Here is a 24,305-nt window from a genome sequence, read left to right as displayed (position 1 = left end):
TATCCAACAACAAAGTTCTTCTGAGCTGGGGTCAAATCTTATCTCACAGGGGTGTGTGATCTATTTGGGGGTCCTTGATATGAGGAGCTTTGGGAAACCCTGCTATAAGGCACATTCTTCCACTTGAAGAGGGGGATGGGAGGGGAGGTTTTGTTTCTCTGGCTCTCCCCCACCATGTGCATACCAGAGACAGAAAAAACAACCAGACACAGGACTGCAAGTCACAGGAACACAACAAACACTGCAAAAGCCTTCATCAGAAACTCCACCGGGGATCTCTGAAGCAGAAAAACTTTTTTGGACACGTAGAAAGATATAGGATCATTTATCATCTTTTTTCTGCAAGCAAAAAGGGGGCTATGGAGAAGGGGGTGGTGCAACTGAGCTAGAGATCCTATTACAGAGATCCAGACTTTTTCATGGCAAGTTTTTTGGAGGTGGGGGGAGGGCGAATCTGTAACTTTCTCGGCCTGATTTCTTTTTCATACCCAGCTTAAACGCTTCAAAGGAATACTTTGCATGGCTTTAGGTTGATTATCACTTTTTGTTTCATTCGAAGACAGTTTGGGGCAGCCGGAGTGTGGATAATGAAGGGATTCAGAAGGATCCATCAAGGGTCGGACGAGAAGTGCAAAATAAAAAAGTTTGGGAGGACTGCGTGAAAGCGTTGAAAAGCCCTACAGCTTCTCCTGACCATGTCGCGTTTGGAAACATATTTGGAAACCAAGGAAGATAACCTCTCTGGGTTTCTTGGATAGCTGGATTTTGAAGCGCTAGAATACAAAGTATCGTTTTTTTTTGGGCACCAAGTTGCACAGTTGAATCTCTCTCCCAAGATGTCTTCCCAGGGTCGGAGCCCCATTGTTGGAGTTTACGGGATGCTTTTCGTCTGGGCTGCCTGGCTCGCGGGCTGCGAGGCGGTGCTGTCTCCAAACGGGACCATATTCGATGATATCTGCAAGAAAACGACGACATGTGAGGTGCTAAAATACAACACATGTCTGGGATCGCCTTTACCTTACACACACACGTCCCTGGTCCTGGCCGAGGACTCCAGCACCCAAGAAGAGGCTTTTGAGAAGTTGACCATGTGGTCTGGTAAGCTTTTATGGGTTAAATAACGGGCTACAAGATGCTTTATCTAACACTAAGTTATCCTATAATCCTATAGGAATACTGTACAACAATCACAGACACATTATAAGTCCCAATAGGAATATTATAGTGATGCCATAGGAGGCAAAAAAAAAATACCATAAAGTTCAATAAGGTCACTAAATTCACTATAGAATATCACAGGACACACTGTAAGTCCCTATAGGAATATTATAGGAATACTAAAGTGATAATTTAGGAGATAGAAAAATACAATAAAGTGGTCTATAAGCTCACTATACATTCACTATAGAGTATCACACACATACTATAGGAATAGTATAGGATATATATACCATAGGAAATAAATGTACCACATCATATGATAAGGTACATGTCACTATTATTAGAATTTAAGAATAGAAGTCAAATAGCAATATGAACCATAACTTTTTCACTATTTAATCTGCAAAAAAAAGAAAATGTGTGGCACAGTTGGTTGATAAATGATTTATATTGGTATGTTTTTTAAATCACTAAAATAGTCTTTATAGATTGTTTATATTGCTTCATGTGATAATGAAGATAATTGGTATAACAATGGACTGTCAATGATGAGCAGTTTGGGACAGTTGGATGAGAAGTCTGAAGTTCTGTCAGGACTGTGGGAAGAGAAGCTCAACAGGAAACAGTGGTTAAAAGCCATTAAAGACAACAAAAGGAATCACTCATAGGTGTTAGCGGGCAACAATAGAAGTGTCTCACTAATAAAGGTGTTAGATATTCAGCTAAAGCTCTTTCACATGCATAAGTGCTCATTAATGGCCTGTCAGTCTGCAGCTCACTGCATCAGAGGCGTCATTATTACATCAAGCATTAAACTACAGACCCGTGTTTGATGACATTTTGTCCCATGGAGCCCCATCTGAGAAGATTTCTATTGTTGGATATTATTTAGTATAGAACTGTCTATACTGGCTACTGTGGATATGTGAAATGTGTGATCCATCCTTATGCATTCTCCCACTGTGCTCACTTCTAGGGAGTGAAATAATAGTCAATTGAAATGATTTTTCATTTTGCTGGGGAACCCCCTGGAACCCTGCTAGGCCCCCTGGAGGTCCAAGGAACCCACTTTGAGAGCCAGTGGTCAATTGTACAGTACACAAAACATTTTAGGCAACTCGGCCAACAGTACCCACAGAGCTGACTCAGCACTGTGGCTTAAATCACAAAGGAACATCTTACTGCCCTGGAAATTTTGAATACATTTTGGACCCTGTGTCTGACTTTGTTGCTGGGAACGTTGCTTCTACATTGCCCAAACAATTGCCTGGTGTATCACCACTGGATGAATCCTCATGAATACATTACAGTTATGGATATTCTAATGCTGGCTTTACACAATGCAACTTTTGTGCAATTAGTTCCAGGTTGCAAATTAAACTTACAGTTGTCTGAACATTCCAAATGATGATACAAACCATGATTTCCATTGGATGGCTTGACTGTGGAACTCCAACACAACTAAGTTGCATGGAACTGAAGTTGCATTCAAGTTGCACCATGTAAAGCCAGCCTAACAACATTTCACAAAATCCACCTTTATCAGGCCTATTCACCAAATATGTCAGGATACTAGAATATATTAAAAGTCCTTGTCCTTGCTACTATCATCCTCATATACCAGTAGTTAGATAATGGTAATGGAGAGATGATCATAATCAATCATAATCATCATCAAAATGACAAATCTATACTGTGTTGTCCCCCATCTGTCATAACTACTTTCTATGTGTCAAGATATTTAACTGTGTGTCTCTACCTTCCAGGTTTGTCGAATCATTAGATAATGATGATGATGATCGCCATGTTTTGTTGCCCATCATTCATGGCTAATTTATTCTATGTGTCAGGATATTTAACTGACTGTTTGTACTTTCCAGGTTTGCGTAATGCTCCTCGCTGTTGGTCGGTCATCCAGCCCTTGCTCTGTGCCGTCTACATGCCCAAATGTGAGAACGGGCGAGTGGAGCTGCCCAGCCAGAGTCTGTGTATGGCCACGCGTCGGCCCTGTAGCATCGTGGACCGGGAGAGAGGATGGCCCAACTTCCTCAAGTGTGAGGACAAGGACAAATTCCCCATGGGCTGCTCGGTATGCTCCAGCATGCTTCATTGTTATATAATGTCATGTGACACTTTATTGATCCATGTAGGGAAATTCTCTTGCCGCTTTCCCCCCTCTAGGCAGGTCAGAGGTCAGGGTCAGATACAGGACAGTGACTCTGGTGGGGTTCAGTGTCTTGCTCAAGGACACTTCAGCAGGGTGGATGCTTGCCAACATGGGGGACTTGAACCCGGGTCATCCCATTAAAGGATGGTCTCTCTAACCACTAGGCCACTCTGGCGCCTTTTATTAATTTGTTCATTTGTTTTGGTAGAGTAGGACTCACCAAAATTGTTTATCCATTCTATCCTCCTTTTTGTGTTGTACTGAGTTTAGGTTAGTGTTACAAGGGGGATACAAAGGCAGATCTGCATTAGATTCTTAAAGTTGTTTTTTAGAGGATGTATGCTGCCTCTAAAACATTTCTCAACAGGTACCATTACATAAACTGAGTTTATATGTTGCCCGAGGAGCTAAACCTGAATTATAAACTCACCCATCCCCTCCTGTCCTCCACAGAACGAGGTGCAGAAGCTGAAGTTCAACACATCTGGCCAGTGTGAAGCCCCCCTGGTCAAGACGGACATCCAGTCCAGTTGGTACAAGGACGTGGAGGGCTGCGGCATCCAGTGTGACAACCCCCTGTTCACTGAGGAGGAGCACTCCGACATGCACGCCTACATCGCCTACTTCGGCTCCATCACCCTCCTCTGTACCTTCTTCACTCTGGTGAGCCTTTTGACAAAACTACAATACCCATACTTCCATGTGTTCACTATTGAAAACGGTATGGTTAGGTTAGAATGTCAGGTGATTTCAATATTTAGGTATGAAGGCAATATCTCTGCTGTTACACGTCATCAATTTGTTGCGGCCTAGTCCTTACAGTCTTGAACGGATATTTAACTGCAACACATACGATCTACTTTGGTAATGATGCAGGTTCAGTCGGCTCTTTACTTGTTTTTAGTTCTTGTATATATGAAGAGATTCACTACAAAATGAGATTTGAGAAATGGGTAAATATCAAAAAGATGTGCCTTTTTTCCAAAATGGATATATATTGTTTCAGAATGACACCCTTCTCATTCAGGAGTGCACCATGGATCTATCATGGATCCTTATGTTTTTTTATTCCTCTTTTGACCACCGTCTCTCCTGTTACAGGCCACGTTTCTCGCCGACTGGAAGAACTCCAACCGCTACCCAGCCGTCATTCTCTTCTACATCAACGCCTGTTTCTTCGTGGGCAGTATCGGCTGGCTGGCCCAGTTCCTGGATGGAGCGCGCAAGGAGATTGTGTGCAAGAGTGACAACACCATGCGACTTGGGGAGCCATCGTAAGTGAGGGGGAGATTATATTACATCAGGGTTCATTTGGTTTCAACAAGTTTGAAAATGTTAATTGTTTTCTATCGCTGCCATGTCACCATTTGTTATAGAACAAATGTATGGGTCTCAGTTTTTCTGTTTATTGATTCACTGCTAAGTTTAGGATTTTAATCATTCCTTCCTTCCTTGCTTCCTTCCTTCCTTCCTTCCTGTCATGTCTCTCAGCAAATAACTTATCCTCCCTTTCTCCTTTGGTCTGGCTTGTGCTTGGGAACAAAAAAAGCCAGACAAAAGCAGGAAACTGTAGTCTCCCACTAGAAATAAATGATGATTGCCAAAAAGAAAATTAAAGCCCTGAGAAATGACTCCCCTGCCTCCTCATCCTCCGCAGGTCTTCAGAGACGCTGTCGTGTGTCACCATCTTCATCATCGTTTACTACTCCCTGATGTCGGGTGTGATCTGGTTCGTCATGCTCACCTACGCCTGGCACACGTCCTTCAAGGCCCTGGGCACCACCCACCAGCCGCTTTCTGGCCGCACCTCCTACTTCCACATGGTCACCTGGTCCGTCCCCTTCGTCCTCACTGTGGCCATCCTGGCTATCGCCGAGGTACGACGCATGGAGCTTCACACATTCTCTGAGACAGTGGGCCTGCCTTCAGAAAAAACATTGACATTTTCCTATATTTGAAGAGGGCATTCCCTCTCCTTGCTGACAAAATGTTTTCCTATCATGAGAAGAGATGAATACATACTCGAGCTTTAATACTCTGTTGTTGTTTTCAATTGGACTTTTCTCACGTCCACAGGTGGATGGAGACTCAGTGAGTGGCATCTGTTTCGTGGGCTACAAAAACTATCGATACCGCGCTGGGTTTGTGCTGGCACCCATTGGAGTGGTGCTTGTTGTCGGTGGCTACTTCCTCATTCGAGGTGAGTACCTTTTAGCTTAGCTAGAGACTAATGACATGCATACAGTAGGTAGTTTGCCTCAGTACACAGGTGTTCTACCTGCAAGTCAAGTGCCTCAGTGCCTTGGAAATTCAATTCAAACTCTGATATCCAAAGAGAACTGATTCTTTGTGATACCAGATTAGTGCTCCTTGAATATTTCAGTGTTCATCCTCACAGTCAGTCACACCAACATATTAATTATGTATATTCCTCTTTTTAGGGGTCATGACTTTGTTTTCCATTAAGAGTAACCACCCAGGACTTTTGAGCGAGAAAGCCGCCAGCAAAATCAACGAGACAATGCTGAGACTCGGTATGTTCTGTGATCTGCTTTTCACAACCCCTTCAGCCTGGAATCTTTTGACCATCAGTATGAAAGGGTTGAACTTATCATTCTTATCATGTGGTCACTCGATTTCCACGTATCATACAACAGTATTTCATAACTTCTCAGGATTTTTCTCCCTTTCTGTATGAAGATGATTGGGAGTGAAGTGTCTGAAACTTCTCATTCAAACTGTCGATCTGTTTCTCTTTGTCAGGTATATTTGGATTCCTTGCTTTTGGCTTTGTCTTCATCACCTTTGGCTGCCACTTCTACGACTTCTTCAACCAGGCCGAATGGGAGAGGAGCTTCAGAGAATATGTGCTGTAGGTTTTTTTTTCTCATATACGTTCCATTGCTCTAACAAATAATTCAGTGGCAAACAGAGCTAAGTGTGTGTAGGATCTGAACATCAAGTACACTCACTGAAGGTGGCGGAAACCATCCTTGGTTTACTATAAGGTAAAGCTTTTTGCTCCAACCCAGCCTGAACACACACACACACACACACACACACACACACACTCACACACAATCATGTCTTAATAAAAGTTTACACCTGCCTGCCTTAGAACTAATTCATGCCTAAGAACTTAAATTACAGCTCTCCCTTCAGTTCACCTTCACTATCAAGTACACAGAAATCCACAAACTGATGCTGTTGAGATTCCAAACCGCTGCTTAACCGCTCAACTTGCAGCAGTGAATGCAGCCCTATTTCCCCACTGTGTTGACACTGGCTGGACTGGAATTAATTTCACCTCAGAAATGTAAACCTCTCCTTCCTGCCCTAACAAGTAAAAGACTTGCTTATTCCACAAACCCAGCATTTGAATATACCTTGGTTGTGTGACTAGCGGGTGTGAGAGGCACATATGCCACGCTCCAGTGGTAGGCTGATCGTCTCTGTGATATTTTTGAACAGGTGCGAAGCCAATGTGACGATCGCTTCTCAGACCAACAAGCCCATCCCAGAATGCACCATTAAGAACCGGCCCAGCCTCATGGTGGAGAAAATCAACCTGTTCTCCATGTTTGGGACTGGAATCGCTATGAGTACCTGGGTGTGGACCAAAGCCACCATCCTCATCTGGAAACGCACCTGGTGCAAGTAAGAGAACATAGAATGAACATTCAGTATCATATGAACATAAAATACACAGTCTTCTTCAGCTATGGATTTTTTAGCTCTTATTCTTCTTCTTCTTCTTCATTCTGTATTTAATGAGATTAATGAGACTTTTTCCTGCCCTGCCCCTCTATCTCTTTTCGTTGCTAGTATGTCTGTTGTAGCTGCAAGCCTGTCCACCTCCATATATGGTTTTGAAGATCTGATAACAATGTGGATTTGTGCATCAGACCTGTCACTTAATGTGCCTAAAACAAATTTTCCTGTAGACTTTCTGAGGACAAAAACTGCACTGATCAAGCAAAGTTTCCATGCCAAACTCTGTGTCTGTGATAAACTATGACGAGGGATTTTCTCCCAGATCATTTGAATGTGTGGAAAAGCCTGACTGGGGCAAAAATCTGGTCAAAATCCTGTAGTGTGCAGCCAGCCTACGCAGATATGAGTGTTAACCTTAGTTCTGTAACAGCGCTCACAAGGGCTCACTGTGACTCGGATTTGACTCACAGGAATTTGTTTCCTTTCAGTGTTGAAAAAAACAGAAATTCAGCTGCTGGTAATTACAGTGTTCACTTTAGGCCTAAGAAGACTAATCCAGAGCAACTTAACATGAGGGAGCAGGTAGGGGTTCAACATCTTGCCTAAGGACACTTCAGCACATGGCTGTTGATGGCATCGAACCTGTGACTTTTCAGTTGTGTGATGGTCTCTCTAAACATTAGTTTATCAGTATCAGTCAGGCTGTTGTCTGGCTGTGCTTCTCAGAAACATTCAGCTGTTTCACCCTCCTGTTTTCCTCTAGGAATACACTATCTGAAATATCTGCAGCATATTACCGGTGGTTTCTCTTCTTGTACCCGTTAACCTACTTTATGTTCCTGTGCACAGGATTATTGGCCGTAGTGACGATGAACCCAAAAGGATAAAGAAGAGCAAGATGATTGCCAAGGCCTTCTCGAAGCGCAAGGAGCTCCACAAAGACCCGGAGAAGGAGCTGTCGTTCAGCATGCACACTGTGTCCCATGACGGCCCAGTGGGTGAGTGTTATAGGGCCAGCTTCATAGAGAAGTTGAAAATAACTCTTAGTCTGTTTTAACTTGCTTGGAATACAATGGTGATTCAGATAGAGCAGTAAGACACAGGGAAGTACACTATATTGACTTTCCAGTACTTTGCTGTATCTGTGTGAACACTCACTGTATAGTCCTGCGTAGCAACAGCCAGCCCATGTGGTGCTGAAGTAGAATAAAACAAACCATAAAAGTATTTTCAGTTCCAGTATAAGCCATGTCTGGTGTGTGTGCATAGTCCCACCCTGTGGTAAAGAACTGATACTGCAAACAATCCAATTTGGATGATTCATAGTCAACATCATTCCTCATATTACTATCTTTATCATACAATATAGCAAATGTTTCTCTACTTCACCCCCATGTTAAGCCTTTTTGGTGTTCAATGATATATTTTCAAAAGACATGGTGCCAAGTGTTCTGACGTAATTATTTACTGCTTTTGTGAACCACTGAGCAATATTTTCTCTTTGCGTTTAAGATTGGGTTGAATGGCTTTTCCATAAGCTTTTTTGTGGCCAGAAAGCTTACAGAGCAAGGGACAATTGTTATGTCTGCAGCTAAGAACTGAACGACAGATTCCTCTGCTCGTGTAAGCAGTGAGGCTGCTGTGGCTAGCGTGCTTGTTTTCCTTGGAGCGGCTCAGTGTGACTGCAGCACCGCGGGGGTGCCATTAACAGTATGTTGTATTTAAGCTATCCTTAGATGTTTCTAAATGGAGAGTTTGCGGTTTTCCTCTTCTCATTCGTAGCTGGAATCAATTTTGACTTGAATGAGGCATCCAATGACATGTCGTCGGCCTGGGCGCAGCATGTGACTAAGATGGTGGCCAGGCGAGGTGCCATCCTGCCACAGGACATCTCTGTTACCCCCACAGGGACACCAGGTGAGAGCTGGAAGCTGCCGCTGTTATGCTGCATTTACTGCCATGAATGCTGTGCAGAACACTTGAATATTAAGGCATCTTATAAATGCAAGAAAGTGCAATCTTATCTTATCTTCTCTTGTACACTTCCAAGGGAGTCTACTGGGTAAAACCCTTTCCTTCCTTCCTTCCATCTGTCTTTCCATCTTCTCTTTCAATTCTCCCCTTCTCTCCATCAGAGGACAGCAGGAACATGGATGTGTGCCATTTTCATGTTGTTAATTACCATTTCCCCCTCTTTCCTCCCCAGTGCCTCCCCCAGAGGAGAGGAACAAGCTGTGGATGGTGGAGGCCGAGATCTCACCGGAGATGATCAAGAGGAAAAAGAAGAAGAAGAAGAGGAAGAAGGAGGTGCGTCCCATGGAGGAGCTGGTGGACCACCAGGGCTACCGGCGGCGTGAGTTTGGCGCCAGCTCCGTGCCCCGCCTGCCCAAACTGCCCTGCCACCCCAGCCTGGTGGCCAACCTGAGAGACCAGCAGAGGCAACAGCACGAGCCGGAGGAGGACGTCCTGCCGGGGTCCTACCCAGATTTCCGACCCTCGCACCCCCTGCCCCGCGAGGAGAGATGCCCCTACCCGTCCTACCAGAGCAGCCGGAACCACCAGGGCCTCAGCGACCGCCCCGAGGATCTGGGCCTGGGCCCCCGCTGCCCCCCGTCGGTTCCCTCCTGGCAGCCCGGCGGATACTCTCGTTACCCCGGGCAAGTGGATCTGACCCACGTGGCACGAGTACCGGCGGGCCGGAGGGCAGGGTTCGGACCCATCCACTCCCGGACCAATCTAATGGAGGCGGAGCTTATGGATGCTGACTCGGACTTCTAAGACCGTGGCTGCATTGCATTCTGGGTGTTGCTTTGTGGTACACAGACTGTAAGCTAGAAAAAAGTGCTGGATACTTTCAAACACTTACGAAGGTGCACCCTTCCCCAATGCCCAGTGGTCAAGATGGAACCAAGCCGGTCAGTTCTGTTTGGTTTTTTTAGAAAAAGGGAAGGGCTAAAGGAAAAAATGTCACATTGTAAATAAGTTAATGAAAAAGATATTTTTTATACGTTTTATGTGTCCAATAAAGTTTCATAGGCAACTCCGTGATGACAAAACAAATGAGGCAGCTAAAATCTTCATGGCTTGAAACAATAGACATTATTCTGCAACCCCTCTATCTGTCATGTTCAGCAGCAGGAATCGTCTCGGCTCTGCTTGCCACAACATTGATCCCTTTAAGACAGCTGGTGTAGTCTGTGGCTGTCGGACAAGGTTACTCATCAGCCAAGGATGGATCACTAAATAACCGCATGTACTCTTGAACCACAGTCTAGTTGTGTTTGCAGGGGCTTTTAATGATTTGTTTTAGCCTCCTTAGGTGTCAGTTGGATTGGGATTACCTCACAGGACAATACACTGAGAGCCAGAACATTTTGAATTGTCCTAATGCAGTAAACCCCACCCATGTGATAAATCATGGTTAAAATAAACATTAAAACTACTTGCAAATACGGTTTGACCCACCACCATTTAGCCGATAATTATTTGTGTTTGTGTACAGTTAACCTGAGGTACTAGCCTTATCCCCTTTGCTCTATTAATACTAATATTTGTGTTATGTTGTTAAAAGAGATGTGGCCTGCAACCAGAAATGGCTTGTGACACACACCGGAGGCCAGGAAGTAGTAAAGAAAAATGTTTGATGTACATGAGAAAGTTATGAAAACAAAAAGCTTCACTTCCTTATTTCGCTCACACCAATTGCTTTGATTTACCTCAAACACAGCGTTCACACTAAACAGAATAACCCAAATTAATTGCATTTTTTTTTTTTTTGCCTGGCCTTCCTTTGCTTAGACATTTTTGGCATGAGCAAAGTAATAATGACATGATTTTGTTAAATCAGCCAATAATATGTCGAACTAAAATACACACTAATTATTTGTATACACTCTATTGCCTGGTGCAATAAACCAACAGCTAGTTTATTTTACCTGGAGATAAAAATATATAGCAGCTTTCATAGACTGAATTGAATGGAATGGCAGTCCTTTTTCAATGGGTTCTCCTTGTATGTTTTAGTCTGACTTTTCCCTGTGTACAATTATTTTTAAAAGGGTTATTTTTATACAGCAGTATTTCTACTTTCTGTTTTTATTCTGTTGTACATATTTAAGGTAAACTTGGCTTCATATGTGTGTCCTGTTCTGCTCAGTCCAGTTGAGTCTTTTCTGTGATGTACTTTACCCTATGATGGGGTTAAATGTTTGTTTTTCTCCCCTCAGTTTTTTTAGTATTTCCAATCTGCTTCTTGATTTCTGTCTTTCTAAATGTGTGTGTATATAGGCTGTTTATAGTTATCTCAGTAAGGTATCGTTTGTACAGATTTCTGTATCCAATCACTTGATTACTCTGCTGAGATGATAAAGAAAAGGGAAGAGTCAACTGCTATGAAAAGTCACGCTGTAAATGTACCTATGCTGTAACCAAAACTTCACCTAGTATTACCATGTCATGTTACACTCACCATGGAGCAATGATGCTGAAGTAGACTGTGATAGTCCATAGCTAACACAAATTAGTTTGTCTTAAGTGCCTACTTATTGATGTGCGATGTGTATGAGAGAGGATTATTTATGTAATTATTTAGTCTTCTTTGTTAAGCCGGCTGTACAGCACTGCTATGAAATGAACACTGTAGTATTAGAGATTCATATATTTGGAGTTTTGCACCATAAGAATAGACTATAGCTGTTATCCACCCAACAAGATGACGTTCAAAGAGTATTAAGAGATGAAATAGAGATTGCTTTGGAAATTCGATATTACCAAACTACACTTAGTAGTCATTTTTAAAATATTGAAATACATGCCCTTGGTAAAGCTGTTTACGTCTGTTTGGTTGACTGAAAACAAATCCCTCCTTGTCTTTTATGCCTTAAAAAGTAGGTATAAATTCTGTTTTTGTAAGCTGTCAAAAGAATTGATGGTCTTTTAAAGGCAGTTTGGTTTTCTCTGTCGTCTCCCAACTGTGGAAGAATAATTTCTGTCACTTTTTACTGTGCAGCTGTACTTTTGTATATGTAAATAAAAAGTAATCATACAGTTTTTGTGTCATTGTTTCTCATTTACATTATGAAATGACCTGACTGGTGACATTGATAATGTTGCAAAAAATCATCATGATTTTCTAGTTTTGGTCAATAAATCACATGACAGTCTACAGAGATACGACAAGTCACTGTAGTTATACTAAATATCCAGTAGCACTTCACACTTTTTATTGGTCTTTCTATGTTTCTTTTATTCTGTACAATCCCTTTACACTTTTTAAAACTGACAAGCATAATCACATTTTAATTTGAACATTTTAACCTTTACAAAAAATTATCAATCATCAATAATGTTCGTATAATATTCCTATGGAGACTTATGTGTCTGTGGTTCTCAGTGGTGAGTATATCAAACTTTATGGGAGCCTATTATTTTTTTTTGTATCTCCTATGGTATCACTGTAATATTCCTGTAAGATATTAAAGGCGACATAATTCATAGTTTTGTTGTGATGTTTGTATAGCATCCCTCTAAAAAATTTTATAGGATTACTATTGTTCTTTTTCGTAAGGAATTGATGGACATAAAACACACAGTGACAACAAAGTTAGTCCAAGAGTTTCTATGAAGAATTTATTTTTGCGGTTGCGGTTTTTACTGTGAGTGGATTACAAAAGGAAAGTTGGATTAAAGTTAAAATCTTGAGAAATAGATCCTAACGGTGCAGAAAAAAATCCATATTAACAAGTGAGTAGGCTATTTTTTCTCCAAAACAAAAAATCTGTCACTTGTTTCCAAGGCAAATCAAATAGTTTTTTTTTGTTTGTTTCAAGATATTTCAAGATATTGTTTCTTGAAACAATATCTTGAAATATATTGACTGGATATGAGACTAACTGACTGGTTAAGCTCGATAGTTTTTGCAGTGTAGTCGTTTTTCTTTCAATCTCCCAGCATGCCGTAGTAAACCCCCACCAATGGATGAATGGCAGACTTTATAACCGTGATGAGGCCACGCGCACAGCTGGTGCACGAGCGACACTAGCTGACAAACAGAGAAATGTCCCACAGGAAGACTAATGGGATGCCAGGTGAGCCGGAAAACCTGCGGAGGAGGTCCACGGCGGACAACACAGGTGAGACTAAAATATTCAACTTTTCTTCATGTTCTCATCAACCTTACACATGGCTTAGTGCGTTATCTCCTCTGTAAAATACTATGATAATACGTTTCCTTACTCGGGCACTTTCCCTAGGTTTCGTAGAAGCAAACAGGCGTCAGTCGGCTTGTTTATATCTTTAATTAAATTAGCTTAATCATGCTTCATCAAAATCACCTGCGTTGCGAGGGTGTCCGAGTTTACTCTGTCCGTAAATTACCTCTCACTAGGACTTTGTAGCTAATTCTCCAAGTAGGCCTAAAATGTTTTTTTTAAAAGATCATAAGCCTTTTAAAAGTCATTAAGCACACAATGTTTTTAGTATGGAGACATATAGCCTTACATGCAGGGAAGTAGTGGAGGGTAAATCCACCTTTTTATCTGTGGAATATTGTTGACCCCTCCTTTTTGGCCCGACAAAAATTTTTGACCTATATTCAGAGTATAGCCTACAACATAATTGCTTATGTGTACTGTCAAACTGATGTTAGTCATATGAGGATCGTGTCCTTTTTAAAGCAAAAGCATGAATTAATTATTTTCTGGAAATATAATGGCGTTCTGTTTATATTGGTGGTGATTTTCCTTATGATGATCACCAACCTACATGCGAGTTTGATGGTCTTTCTCATAAGGGAGAAAGCTCCCTCCCTAAAGTTTAACTCTTAGGTTTATAATTTATAATAACACAATTTCGTTGTACTTGTACACTACAATGACAATAAAAGGAAATCTTGAATCTTGAAACAATCAAACAATAGCAATGAGTTGAGCAACCACTGATCGTCCTTGTCCTTCCCTCTCCTCAGCCAGTTCCTCCTAACTCTCCACATATTATGATTTTCATGATTTAATGGCAATGTCGCACAGTGGTCCGATTTCCTGGAATTCATACGTTTTTGAGGAGATAAGGTTTTAAGGTCACTACCCAAATGGATTAAAAATGTTGTAGCAGGCGGCATCGAACAACCTTTTCCCCTGGTTTATTCCAAATTCAGTTAAATGCTTGAAAGTCACTACTCCTCAGTCTGTAAGTCAACTACCTGGAATAGAAAATCCTATCCATTGCTTTAAAGCTTTTTTTTATTTAATCTCCTTTATCAAACTTTTGCACAATGGAGAGTGACGGAGATGGAGAGTGACAGGTAAGATGGGTTGGTGGTTGTGAGTACATGGTACATACACCTTAACCCACTCACCACCCAGCATGCTTCTATTTTTGAAGGATTAAAGGGAACAGCACATTCCACCAAGTTCCATAATGCGTATGCGTTGTAATCCATTGATAATGTGATCAGTCACGACAGACAGAGCATCAGAAGGCCTGATGCTCAGTTGACAGAGGGGGGATAGGGGGAACATGTTGCATGACTGTCAGAAGGTTTTTGTTAGTCACAGACGTTTCCTCGGGACAGCTAGAGGCTCTGGATGTCAACACACACGCCTTGAGTGAAATGTGACCATTTTACTTGGGTCAGCAATGTTTGTTTTGTTTAATATGGGACACCTTGTATATAGTCCAAAACATTATGGGCCAGAAAGTGAGTTTTGAGACCTGCCGAAGTAATCGTTGAGTCATTGGTATTGCTCAACAACCCTATAAGTCATTTCGTGCCAATTTTACTTAATGCACCTTTTTAAATCTGTAACTTGGATCTGATTTATTCCAAATCAAAGGAACTCTGTTCTCCATAACATTCCCATCTTCAGAGAACCAAGCGGATCCTGAGCAGCATCAGCGGTTTTCACGGCGACCGTTCCAAAGTGACAGGCTCTGTGTCGGCCCCCACCTCCCAGACCTGGCTGTGGCAGAGACCCCTTCCCCGGACGCTTCACACCACTTCTGCCACTACACACCAAAGTGTCTCCTCGCTGTTCATAGAGGTGAGGCCGCACACAGCCAGCTCTCCTCTACATACAAAGTTAACCTCTGTCCATGGAAATCAGCTGCTGGCTTGATATTCTTCTTATAGATTCTAGTTATACACTGTAAAAAATGCCCACCTCAAGTTGTTCAGTATTGACTCCTCGTTTGTCTTAAAATGAGTGGAAAAACTCAGCCAGTGAGGTTAGATAATCACTTGTTTCCAGTACAGTTTCACTTGTTTCAGGAATTTTCTAGAAACAAGTGAAATTGTATTGGAAACAAGTGAAATTGTCTCACCCCATTTGCACCCCCTTTTTTTCCACTTGTTGAAAAATATCAGGCTCAGCTATCAGAGTCAGGCTTAAGACTTGTTTAGATGTTCTGTGAGTTATGAGCTCACAAGATCAAGGCAAATGTCATCCCATAACTTTATAAATTCCCTTGACTGAGATGATTTAAAAGAAAACTTTTTTTGAATAGTTGAACATTTGATTGTTTTTTTCATAATCAAAGATGTTTAATATGGCCGGGGTAAGCGATTATCTAGAATTATGGAATAAATGAAGATCAGTATCCCTTGCTGTTAAACACGGTTGAGTGCCTGCATAGGAACCTGGCTTGGATATTAGAGGAAAGTGTGAGAGCAGGGATCATCAACCGCTCATCTGTAGATTGTTCTATCCCAGACTCGCCCCTCTTTCTGTCATGAGGAACAGCTTTAACAGTTGTGATCTTCACAGGCGGACAGTCCGGTACCCCGGCCCGGTCCACTCTGTCCCGGTTCGGAGAAGAGGGTTGGCATGAAGGCAGCACCAAGACCACGATCAGAGCTGAGAATGAGGTGGAGGCCAACAGGGAGGCCAACAACTACAAGGTACCACTTCTGCTTAGTCCAGATTCTCCTCTACACCATATACTGTAATATCTGCTGATGAATCGACTTCTAATAGGAAACTGAACAGATTTCAATTTGATTTTCATCTATTACTAGCCTAGCATGATGGACAAGTTACATTTAACCCCAAGGAAACAGCTTTAAAATATATAAATGGTGCAGTCATTATAATTTTTATACAATTCTTATTGTCTTTTAACTGTAAGACAACATAGTTTTTAAATGTATAATATTCTGACTACATTTATCTCCCTATTCAACTTGAAGTTGTCATCGTATAAAATGGTATCAAATCATATTGTGTGTGTTCATTCTGCTTGATGTAACATAACTGATGCATACATAAACTCTTTATTCCCTTCAGTTTGGCTTCAGAAAGTGGAAGGGCAATGTGACGGAGAGGCCCATCAAGGACAGGTCGGACATTGTCAAAGAGCTTTACTCTGATCTGAACACTGTTAAGCCTCAAGCAGGTCCGTCTCTTTTCTTTCCCTCCTCTCCATTTAGTTCAGTTTCAAAGGAGACGCATACTCATTCAGACAAGAATTGCCCAAGTAATAGAATTTGATCCTTGTCTTTTAAAGATCATCTTCTCCCACCACAGTTGGATCATAGCCTAATTACATTTATTTTTGTTATTTCTCCTCTGTTTCAGGCTCTGTGATCACCTGTGGGAACATAGCTTATGTGTTTTTATTTGGATGGTGGATCTCTCTAATCTACTTCCTAATTTGTCCTGTGATGTTTCTCACAATCTGCGGTGCCCCTTATGGTAGGCATTCTTTAAAATCCTTTTAAAAACCTGCACAGCTCAAAGTATTCAGAGTTTCATCTCTGAAATGTGCAATCTGATACCGTTTTGTTTTCCCAGGGAAACTGTGTTGGAAGATGACCTGTTACTTTATGTGGCCATTTGGAAAGTCAATAGAGAAGGTAATAAGACATATGGTATCTAATACAGTATATTTTCAGCTAGTTTTTCATGACCTGGGATACCTTCAATATTTAGGTCCCACAGACAGTGAGTGTATTCATTTGCACATTAATCTGGCAGTATTATTTGGGATACTTGAGTATTCCATTAAAGAGTTGATGCATGTAACCGCCATATCCTGTTTACAATGGCTATTATAAGCGCAAATTCCAATTTTGCAGAACTAATAACTGGGATATGTTGATATCAGCTGGTAATACTGAGGCATATTAACACATTATCCTGCTTGTTGCAGTCTGTTGTGTTGCAGTTCCCATTGTAACATTTAGAATATTCTGTGTATTCATGTATACAGGGATACTTGTGATCAAGAATAAAGATTGATATAAATGGCCTATCCCAAATATACCTTCAGCTGGAATACTGAGCGCATGTGGGTCATGATTTTCTTTCTCTCCTCCTGTCCCTCGGTGTGGTCAGGCCAGCGACGCAGGGAAGAAGTGCTGTGTCAAGTTCCCAAACTGTGAGGCGATCCCCGAGGAGAGGGACACCGAGGTCAGCAAGGACCTCTCCAGGGTTAAGGAGACCACTCCCCTTCTGGTGTCTTCACCTGTCCCCATTGAGATCCCCGTCCCAGAACCCCCCTCAAAAAAATCTTCACCACACTGGGTGAGGAAATCAGAATCACTTCATTCACTTGCAATGAAATGTCTTGTGTGGCACTAGTGCAGATGGATGTTGACTTACAAAGTATCATCGCACATACCGACACATAGGACTTCACATGTAACCAGCTGGATTTGAGTCAACAGCAAAATATGATGCTAAACTGACCGGTTGTGTTTAATTAAATGGCAAGACTGCCTCTGCCTAGCACCACCTACATTGATACAGATATTAAATTCACAGTTTCGCTGAAACAGTCTTGATTGATTAATAATAATAAACTTTAGTCGTACAACACTTTAAAAAATGTTACAAAGTGCTGCACAAATGATAAACAATCAAATTACACAACCAGAAAGATTGACTATTACCCCTTTGACCCATGACCCAGGAATATTATGGTATGCTGATCTGGTGGAGGTGTCACCTCAACATGGGTAAAACACTGAGTTTTTACACAGAGCGGAGTAGAGTTTGACCGGGTCTCAACCCTCTTGACCAGGGCTTTTGAGGGTTTGACTTAACCGGGTCAACTCGTTCACACTGATGGTTGACCTGTTTATTTTCCAGATCACTAGTCTGGTGTGAAAAGTGTTTGTGGATAGTGAGAGTCATGAGAACATTAATGGATTTAAAGGGATTTCTAGTTTCTAACTCATCCTTTTTTAATTTTTTGCTGCTGTCTGTGTGTTTTGGTTCATTGTGTGGCTGTTGTCCCTGTCCCATACAGTGTCGCTTCAACACCTATGTGTGGCTGGTGCTGGGCTACCCTCTGCTGGCTGTGGTGCACTCCCTGGCCTGTGTGCTCTCCTGGCTGCTGGTCTTCACCATCCCTGTGGCCAAGATGAACGCTCGCACCCTGGGCACCATCCTCCTCATGGCACCAGAGGACGTCCAGATCCACAAACTGGAAAAGGTACATGGAAACCTCCTGAAATGTCAGTGGTTAGTAAATGTCAAGGCAAGAGAAATGACAAGTGTGCAATTATTTTCCTTTTTTATTAGCTGCACTTGTCAAACCACCAGCCCTAAAGTTTTTATACTGTCTGCTTGTCATAGCCCCCTACTTGACTATTGTAGTGTGCGACTGAAGCACTCTCTGCAGCACCCCACTTGTTCTGTCGTTGATGGCACTCTAGTTTACTATTGCAGTCTGTGGTGAACAGTCCAATAAGAAGCCAATCTAATTGGAGTGTCTGCTGTAACTTTTGTTGTTACTTAAACTTCATCAGGAAATTGCAGCCTGAGGTGTTCTTTGTTCTCTTTTGCAGACCCATGGGTGTGAGACCAGGGTGGTCCTATGCTGTTACCGAGCTTTCAATGTGTATTACTACAAATACACTGTCCAGGGAATCAACATCTTCGCTCTCAGTATCCTTGTTGGCCCGCTGGGGAACAGATGACTGGGAGGCATGTCAGTGGCTTGTAAGAAAGAAGCAAAGAGATTTAAAGGGAGAAGATCCAATCTGCTAGGCTCAGCTGTGACACCATTGGAATGCATTGCAGTAAATTGTACTCACAACATGAATCATGGGGTTGTTGTGGGGATAGTGTCTGTCTGGTCACAGATCCAAAAATGGATGGGTGTAATGCAAATGAAAAATCCATATCGGCCAATATCTCTAAATGACACACTTCTCTAATAGTTTCAGCAACAAGTGTGCAACTGGCTGCACCTCCTACAATGACCAGCAGGAGTCAGACAATCCCCCATAGTCTTGTCAAAGTCTATGTTCTTAAAAAAGCTAAGATAAACTGAAGCCATTTAGCCTCCTGCTTGAGTAATATGGCATGTTCCATCTCCAGACAGACATGATTTTGAACAAGCTCTTTGTTTCTGTCATTGTGCACTACAGATCTCCATCATGACTTATAAATTCACTGTCATCCTGGTCAGTGTTTCCTAATCTGTATTGGTCTGTCTATTGGCTGTGCTGTTGTCCTTAAGTCTGTGTTCCCTGCAGACCTGCTTCCCTTGGTGTTGGTCACTCTGATCATTGGCTACACAGACAGAGGCCACCGTTATTTCAGCGTGGAGGCAAAGTTCGCCACGGCCATCTCTTCCATCATCCCTCTCTCCTACTATATTGGCATGGGTATTGCCAGGTAAAGAGTTTTTTGTTTTGTGACATACTACTTATTAAGGAGATGGCGGTCAGATACTCTGCAAAACCTGAAATCGATATTTCATAGCATACCTCTAGTAGTTTCATGATGTATGTACTTTGAAACTACAGGAAGTTTTGACATGTTTTTTTAACCCTGACACTTGAGATGGTGAGAGGTCTGTGTAGTGCTGAGTCTGTTCTTGGTCTGTGCGTATCCCCGCAGCATTGCAGCACAGAGTAACTTTGCGGTGGGAGCGGTGGTGAATGCGACCTTTGGCTCCATCACAGAGATGACGTTCTACATCACGGCCCTGCTGCAGGGCCACCGTGCCGCCAGCAAGTGTTACGAGGAGATTGTGAAAGCTGCACTCACTGGGACCTTGCTGGGGTGCATACTGTTCATACCTGTGAGTGTCTGAGGAGGACAGACAGACAACACACACATCAGTTAACATTCAACATTAACAAGGAACATCCCAAAGTTTGTCATAGATACACAAGGACCATCCAGGTACTTATGGCACGTTCACATCATATCACATTTGCCGTAAATTTCAAGCTGCCGACAAGGAATAACCATTCACATCAGCCTCCTAGTGGTAATTACAAGGACATGAGGGATTTTTTTTTTGTAGGCTCCAACATCTTCCACTTGGGTCACAATTGCGGAAGTGTGTCAAATCAGGCGCCAATCATGGCAACTCATCCCTGAAATGGGTCAACAGATGCTCATACACATGCACTCACCTCTTGTTGACTGTGTGTGTATGTGTGTTTCTGTCGTCTGCCCAGGGTATCTGTATGATCATCGGGGGCATTAAGCACAGGGAGCAGCGATTTAACAGCCGTTCAGCAGGGGTGAGCTCAGCCTTGCTCTTCATATCCATAGGAGGTATGTATGGCAGCTCCCTTCTCACATACACACCTAAACCATAATGCCTCAATTAATAGATTCATAAAGCTTTCCACCTATCCACGTTCTGTAATACTGTCCCCAGGTGTGTTTGCTCCCACCCTCTTCTCGAAGACCTTTGGTAATCTGATGTGTGAGAGCTGCACCAACACCCCGGGCAACGTCAGCGCACCCTTCGTCTGCAAGGACTGTCACTACGACACGGTGGGTCACAACTTTCCCTGTGACTTCCAGCTTATCGGAGAGACAGCGAACGATCTTGTGTGAATCCAGAGGCAACGTGCTTCCCGAGCGTGTTGTCACAGACGAGAGCGAGCGACAAAGCAGCCTTGTTTGTTCAATGCTGGGCCTTGAACTAATTTGAGAACATGTAGTTTTATTCCAGATTTAAACGACACAATGGACTGACAGGGGACCAGCAGTCTAGAACAATAGTGCGATTCACGTGTGCCGCGTTTTCTCTCCGCTCCATTGCTTTGATGTTTGTATCGACACAGTTCAGTCGTTCCCACCATAGAGATTAAAACTTCATGGGTCCCGCAGCTGCCAGACATTCCGGTTGTTGCCAGGGAAACATGATTGTTTTATGGCTGTTGTCTTAACCTTATATAATGTATAAACCTTGGCAGTGAGCACCTGTATGATCTTCTATTTTTTCCCGTCATTCTTTGTTTTTAACAGAGTCAAACTGACCCGCATTTGGTTCTGTCCCATATTGAGTAAGTACAGCTGATACCTGCATTAGATTTGTTTTATTTTGCAGCAGATTCCCAAAGTAATTGGCTCAGCAAAATGCAGCAAAGGACCAGAACAGTGTCTCAGTAGTTATTTGATGTCTTTGTGTGTCTCCAGGCCCCTGGTGTACACCATCTCCGTCATGCTGCCTGCCGCGTATCTGATCGGCCTCATCTTCACACTGAAGACCCACTCCCACATCTATGATATCCATATCAGCGACGGCCACGGGGGCCATGGACACGGTCAGTGCCCACATGAGGGCGCCATCACCTACCACCCCAATAGTGAGGTCACTGTTGGCCATCTGGTCACGGACTACACATCCATTAATGCCAGCATTATCACCACCAGCCACTGGGGAACAGGTGTGTGTGTGGTGAGAAGCTGTGTGCATGCGGTGTTCTCATGCATGCCGGAGTGAATAAGCTGTAAGTGAAGGAACGAGTTTTGAGTTTGTGCCTGTGGCCTGCTTGTTACCTTATTGTGTTTGTGCATGCGAGTGAGAAAAGGAAAGCCATTCCCTTGCTGTGAGGTAAGTTGTAAATTTGTGCCTGTGCATGCTTGTCAGCTTTGATGGGGTGCATGTAAATATATTCTGCATGTAAGGGTGAATAACAAAGTGTGGGAACATAAAGTAAAGTTCAGACTTTCTGAATGGATGTAGGTGGAGGAGGGAGGGAGAGAGACTTTCCCAACAGTGAGGTAAGTTGTAAATTTGTGCCTGTGCTTGCTCGTCCGCTTATTGTGTGTGTGTGTGTGTTGCCAGGAGGCCACCATGTAGTCCACTGGTCCCGCTGGAGGGCTTTGGCCGTGCTGATTGTCGCCACCCTGCTGATGGCTGCCTGTGCCGACCTCACCACTGAGAACATCCAGCCCATCATAGCCCATTCCTCCGTCTCCCAGGTACTCTAAACCTGTTTAATCTTCAAAAAGGAAGGAAAAAAGATTTCATGGGCCCTCGATTCAAGACCATCTTGGCATATTAAGGAACCCTTCTATTCAAGTAGAAATTTAAAAATGCCCAAATTGGGAGTTGAGATATTCATGTAACACCAGGGAAAAGAGGTGCCTTTTTGAATACACTGTGTGCAACAAGAGGAGTAAGACGAAATACAATATTTATGTAACCTCACTACACCTGACGTGTGTAGAGAGAAAAACTGCCAAGAAAACCACCTGAGCTCAGCAGCTCATTCCTAAGGTATTTGCTAGGCTTGACAGGCTTGAGTCTTCCTCAGTCGGTGTGTTTCATTGTATTGAAAGATGTCCCTGTCCCCTCTGCTGCAGTACTTCATCGGTGTCACAGTGTTGGCCATGGTGCCCGAGCTTCCTGAGATTGTCAACGGGATCCAGTTTGCACTGCAGAACAATATCAGCCTGAGGTACGAGCCACTGAATTGCTGTCCAATTTATTATTAGTCTATGGGATTTATGGTAAGAACACAATGCTGTGTAAGTGCTTGATGAAAATCTACCAAATGCATCATGTACTTAAAAGGTATAATAGCGCAATTTACAACTTGCACATTTGTACATGTATTCTTACACATTTGTAAGTAAGTTATCTATTGTAGAGATTTTCATCTAGCACGTATTCAGCATTATTGTGTCCCTACAGTAGTTTTCCCATAGGCTAATACCAAGGTCAATACACAGGAATCAGGCCATTGTAAAGTCAAGTGTTTATGAAATTTTAACTTGTATAAATGTTTGTCTTCAGCCTTGAAGTGGGCAGTTGTATAGCTGTGCAGGTCTGCATGATTCAGATTCCCCTGCTCATCCTCTTCAACGCATTCTACGTGAGTTAAAACGTACATCAATGAAGCAGATTTTTGTAGCTTTTTATTTTTTGTGTAATGGAATTGTTTCTCTCATGACTTGGCTGACTTTTCCAGGATGTGGGATTCGTGCTCGTCTTCAGTGATATCCACCTCTGGGCCAGCATCTTCAGTGTCATTGTGGTCAACTACATCTTCATGGATGGAAAATGTGACTACTTTCAGGGTGAGTAATGATGCAGAGATTTCCCCACAGCAGAAACGGACATCATCACTTCCCAGGGACGAGCAGAGAATCCTAAATGCGTTTAGCAAAAAAGGCTGCTTTTATTAAAATGTCATACAATCAGCATTATCTCCACTTATCCATTCAAACCATGCAGATACATGAAGTAGCAAGTAAAAGAGGACATGTGCCTGTGGCCTTGTTTTGTAGTCTGGCTGATGTATAGCCCCAGTCATGATAGATACTTCCTATTGGCCACAATTATAATGCGTTCTGTTTTGTGTGCAGGTACTGCTCTGGTGGTCGTCTACCTTATCCTCTTGGCCCTCTACTTCTTCGCTCCTTCACCACGTTCTTGTTGATCTGCTGGTGAAAGTGGAATCATGAAGTCCTACAATTCCTTGCCACTATACAGAAGCCTCAGTTGATTTAATATACTGGAATATCTTCAAGTGATGTGGATTATACATTACTAGTGCCACACAAGTCATCGATCAAACTGGTCCAAGTTTTGAAATGTCTGTGGATCCCTAGATGAACTGCAGTTTGCTTCTGTGAATATAAGCTGATACTGGATGGTGTTTTTGTGTATTTAGAAACGAGATTCAGAGCACTGGCTGTGTCCTACAAAAAAGAGCCTCAAATCTTTTATTGGCAGTATTTTTGCACTTGCATTGTAATGTCAATCTGCGCTATTTATTTTTGTACTTGTGCATCATGGGAAGTGCTGAAAAAAAGATTGAATGTTTTGTAATTTGGTAAAGATGGGTATGAATTATTGTAATAGGTTGTTTACAATGGTTATATTGTAATAAATGCATCAATTTATAAAACTTGTCATTTGCTGTTGTTTTTGTGAAATAAGAATCTCAACCAGTACTCCACTACCTACACAAACTCTATTTTGTAGCTTAAAAACTTGGCTGTCTGTGAGAAGAACTGAGTTAAATTTGATCTTGATTGTTGCTGCATTTTGATTGTGC

At 42.5% G+C, this 24,305-nt stretch overlaps 2 protein-coding genes across 2 annotated transcripts; both read left to right on the top strand.

Annotated features, from left to right (window-relative positions):
- Window positions 1–454: 454 nt before the first annotated feature.
- On the top strand, window positions 455–12,078 carry smo (smoothened, frizzled class receptor). The gene is made up of 12 exons (XM_071916009.2): window positions 455–1,098; window positions 3,042–3,250; window positions 3,782–3,991; window positions 4,430–4,602; window positions 4,986–5,205; window positions 5,405–5,528; window positions 5,770–5,862; window positions 6,092–6,200; window positions 6,800–6,985; window positions 7,892–8,040; window positions 8,825–8,959; window positions 9,249–12,078. The coding sequence occupies exons 1-12, from the start codon at window positions 837–839 to the stop codon at window positions 9,818–9,820; spliced, it is 2,442 nt and encodes an 813-aa protein (XP_071772110.1). The 5' UTR covers window positions 455–836; the 3' UTR covers window positions 9,821–12,078.
- Window positions 12,079–13,097: 1,019 nt separating this feature from the next.
- Window positions 13,098–23,796, top strand: cax1 (cation/H+ exchanger protein 1). Its single transcript, XM_071916013.2, has 20 exons — window positions 13,098–13,173; window positions 14,908–15,081; window positions 15,805–15,938; window positions 16,324–16,432; window positions 16,615–16,731; window positions 16,831–16,892; window positions 17,374–17,562; window positions 18,290–18,475; window positions 18,831–18,930; window positions 19,524–19,665; window positions 19,891–20,074; window positions 20,460–20,559; window positions 20,666–20,784; window positions 21,262–21,299; window positions 21,433–21,560; window positions 22,085–22,221; window positions 22,606–22,700; window positions 23,039–23,117; window positions 23,214–23,322; window positions 23,611–23,796. The coding sequence occupies exons 1-20, from the start codon at window positions 13,098–13,100 to the stop codon at window positions 23,682–23,684; spliced, it is 2,352 nt and encodes a 783-aa protein (XP_071772114.1). The 3' UTR covers window positions 23,685–23,796.
- Window positions 23,797–24,305: the final 509 nt, after the last annotated feature.

Source organism: Centroberyx gerrardi, chromosome 24 (assembly GCF_048128805.1).
Source record: "Centroberyx gerrardi isolate f3 chromosome 24, fCenGer3.hap1.cur.20231027, whole genome shotgun sequence".
Classification (NCBI taxonomy): Eukaryota; Metazoa; Chordata; class Actinopteri; order Beryciformes; family Berycidae; genus Centroberyx; species Centroberyx gerrardi.
The sequence above is the reverse complement of the archived record's forward strand: the minus strand, read 5'-3'. Positions and strand labels throughout refer to the sequence as shown.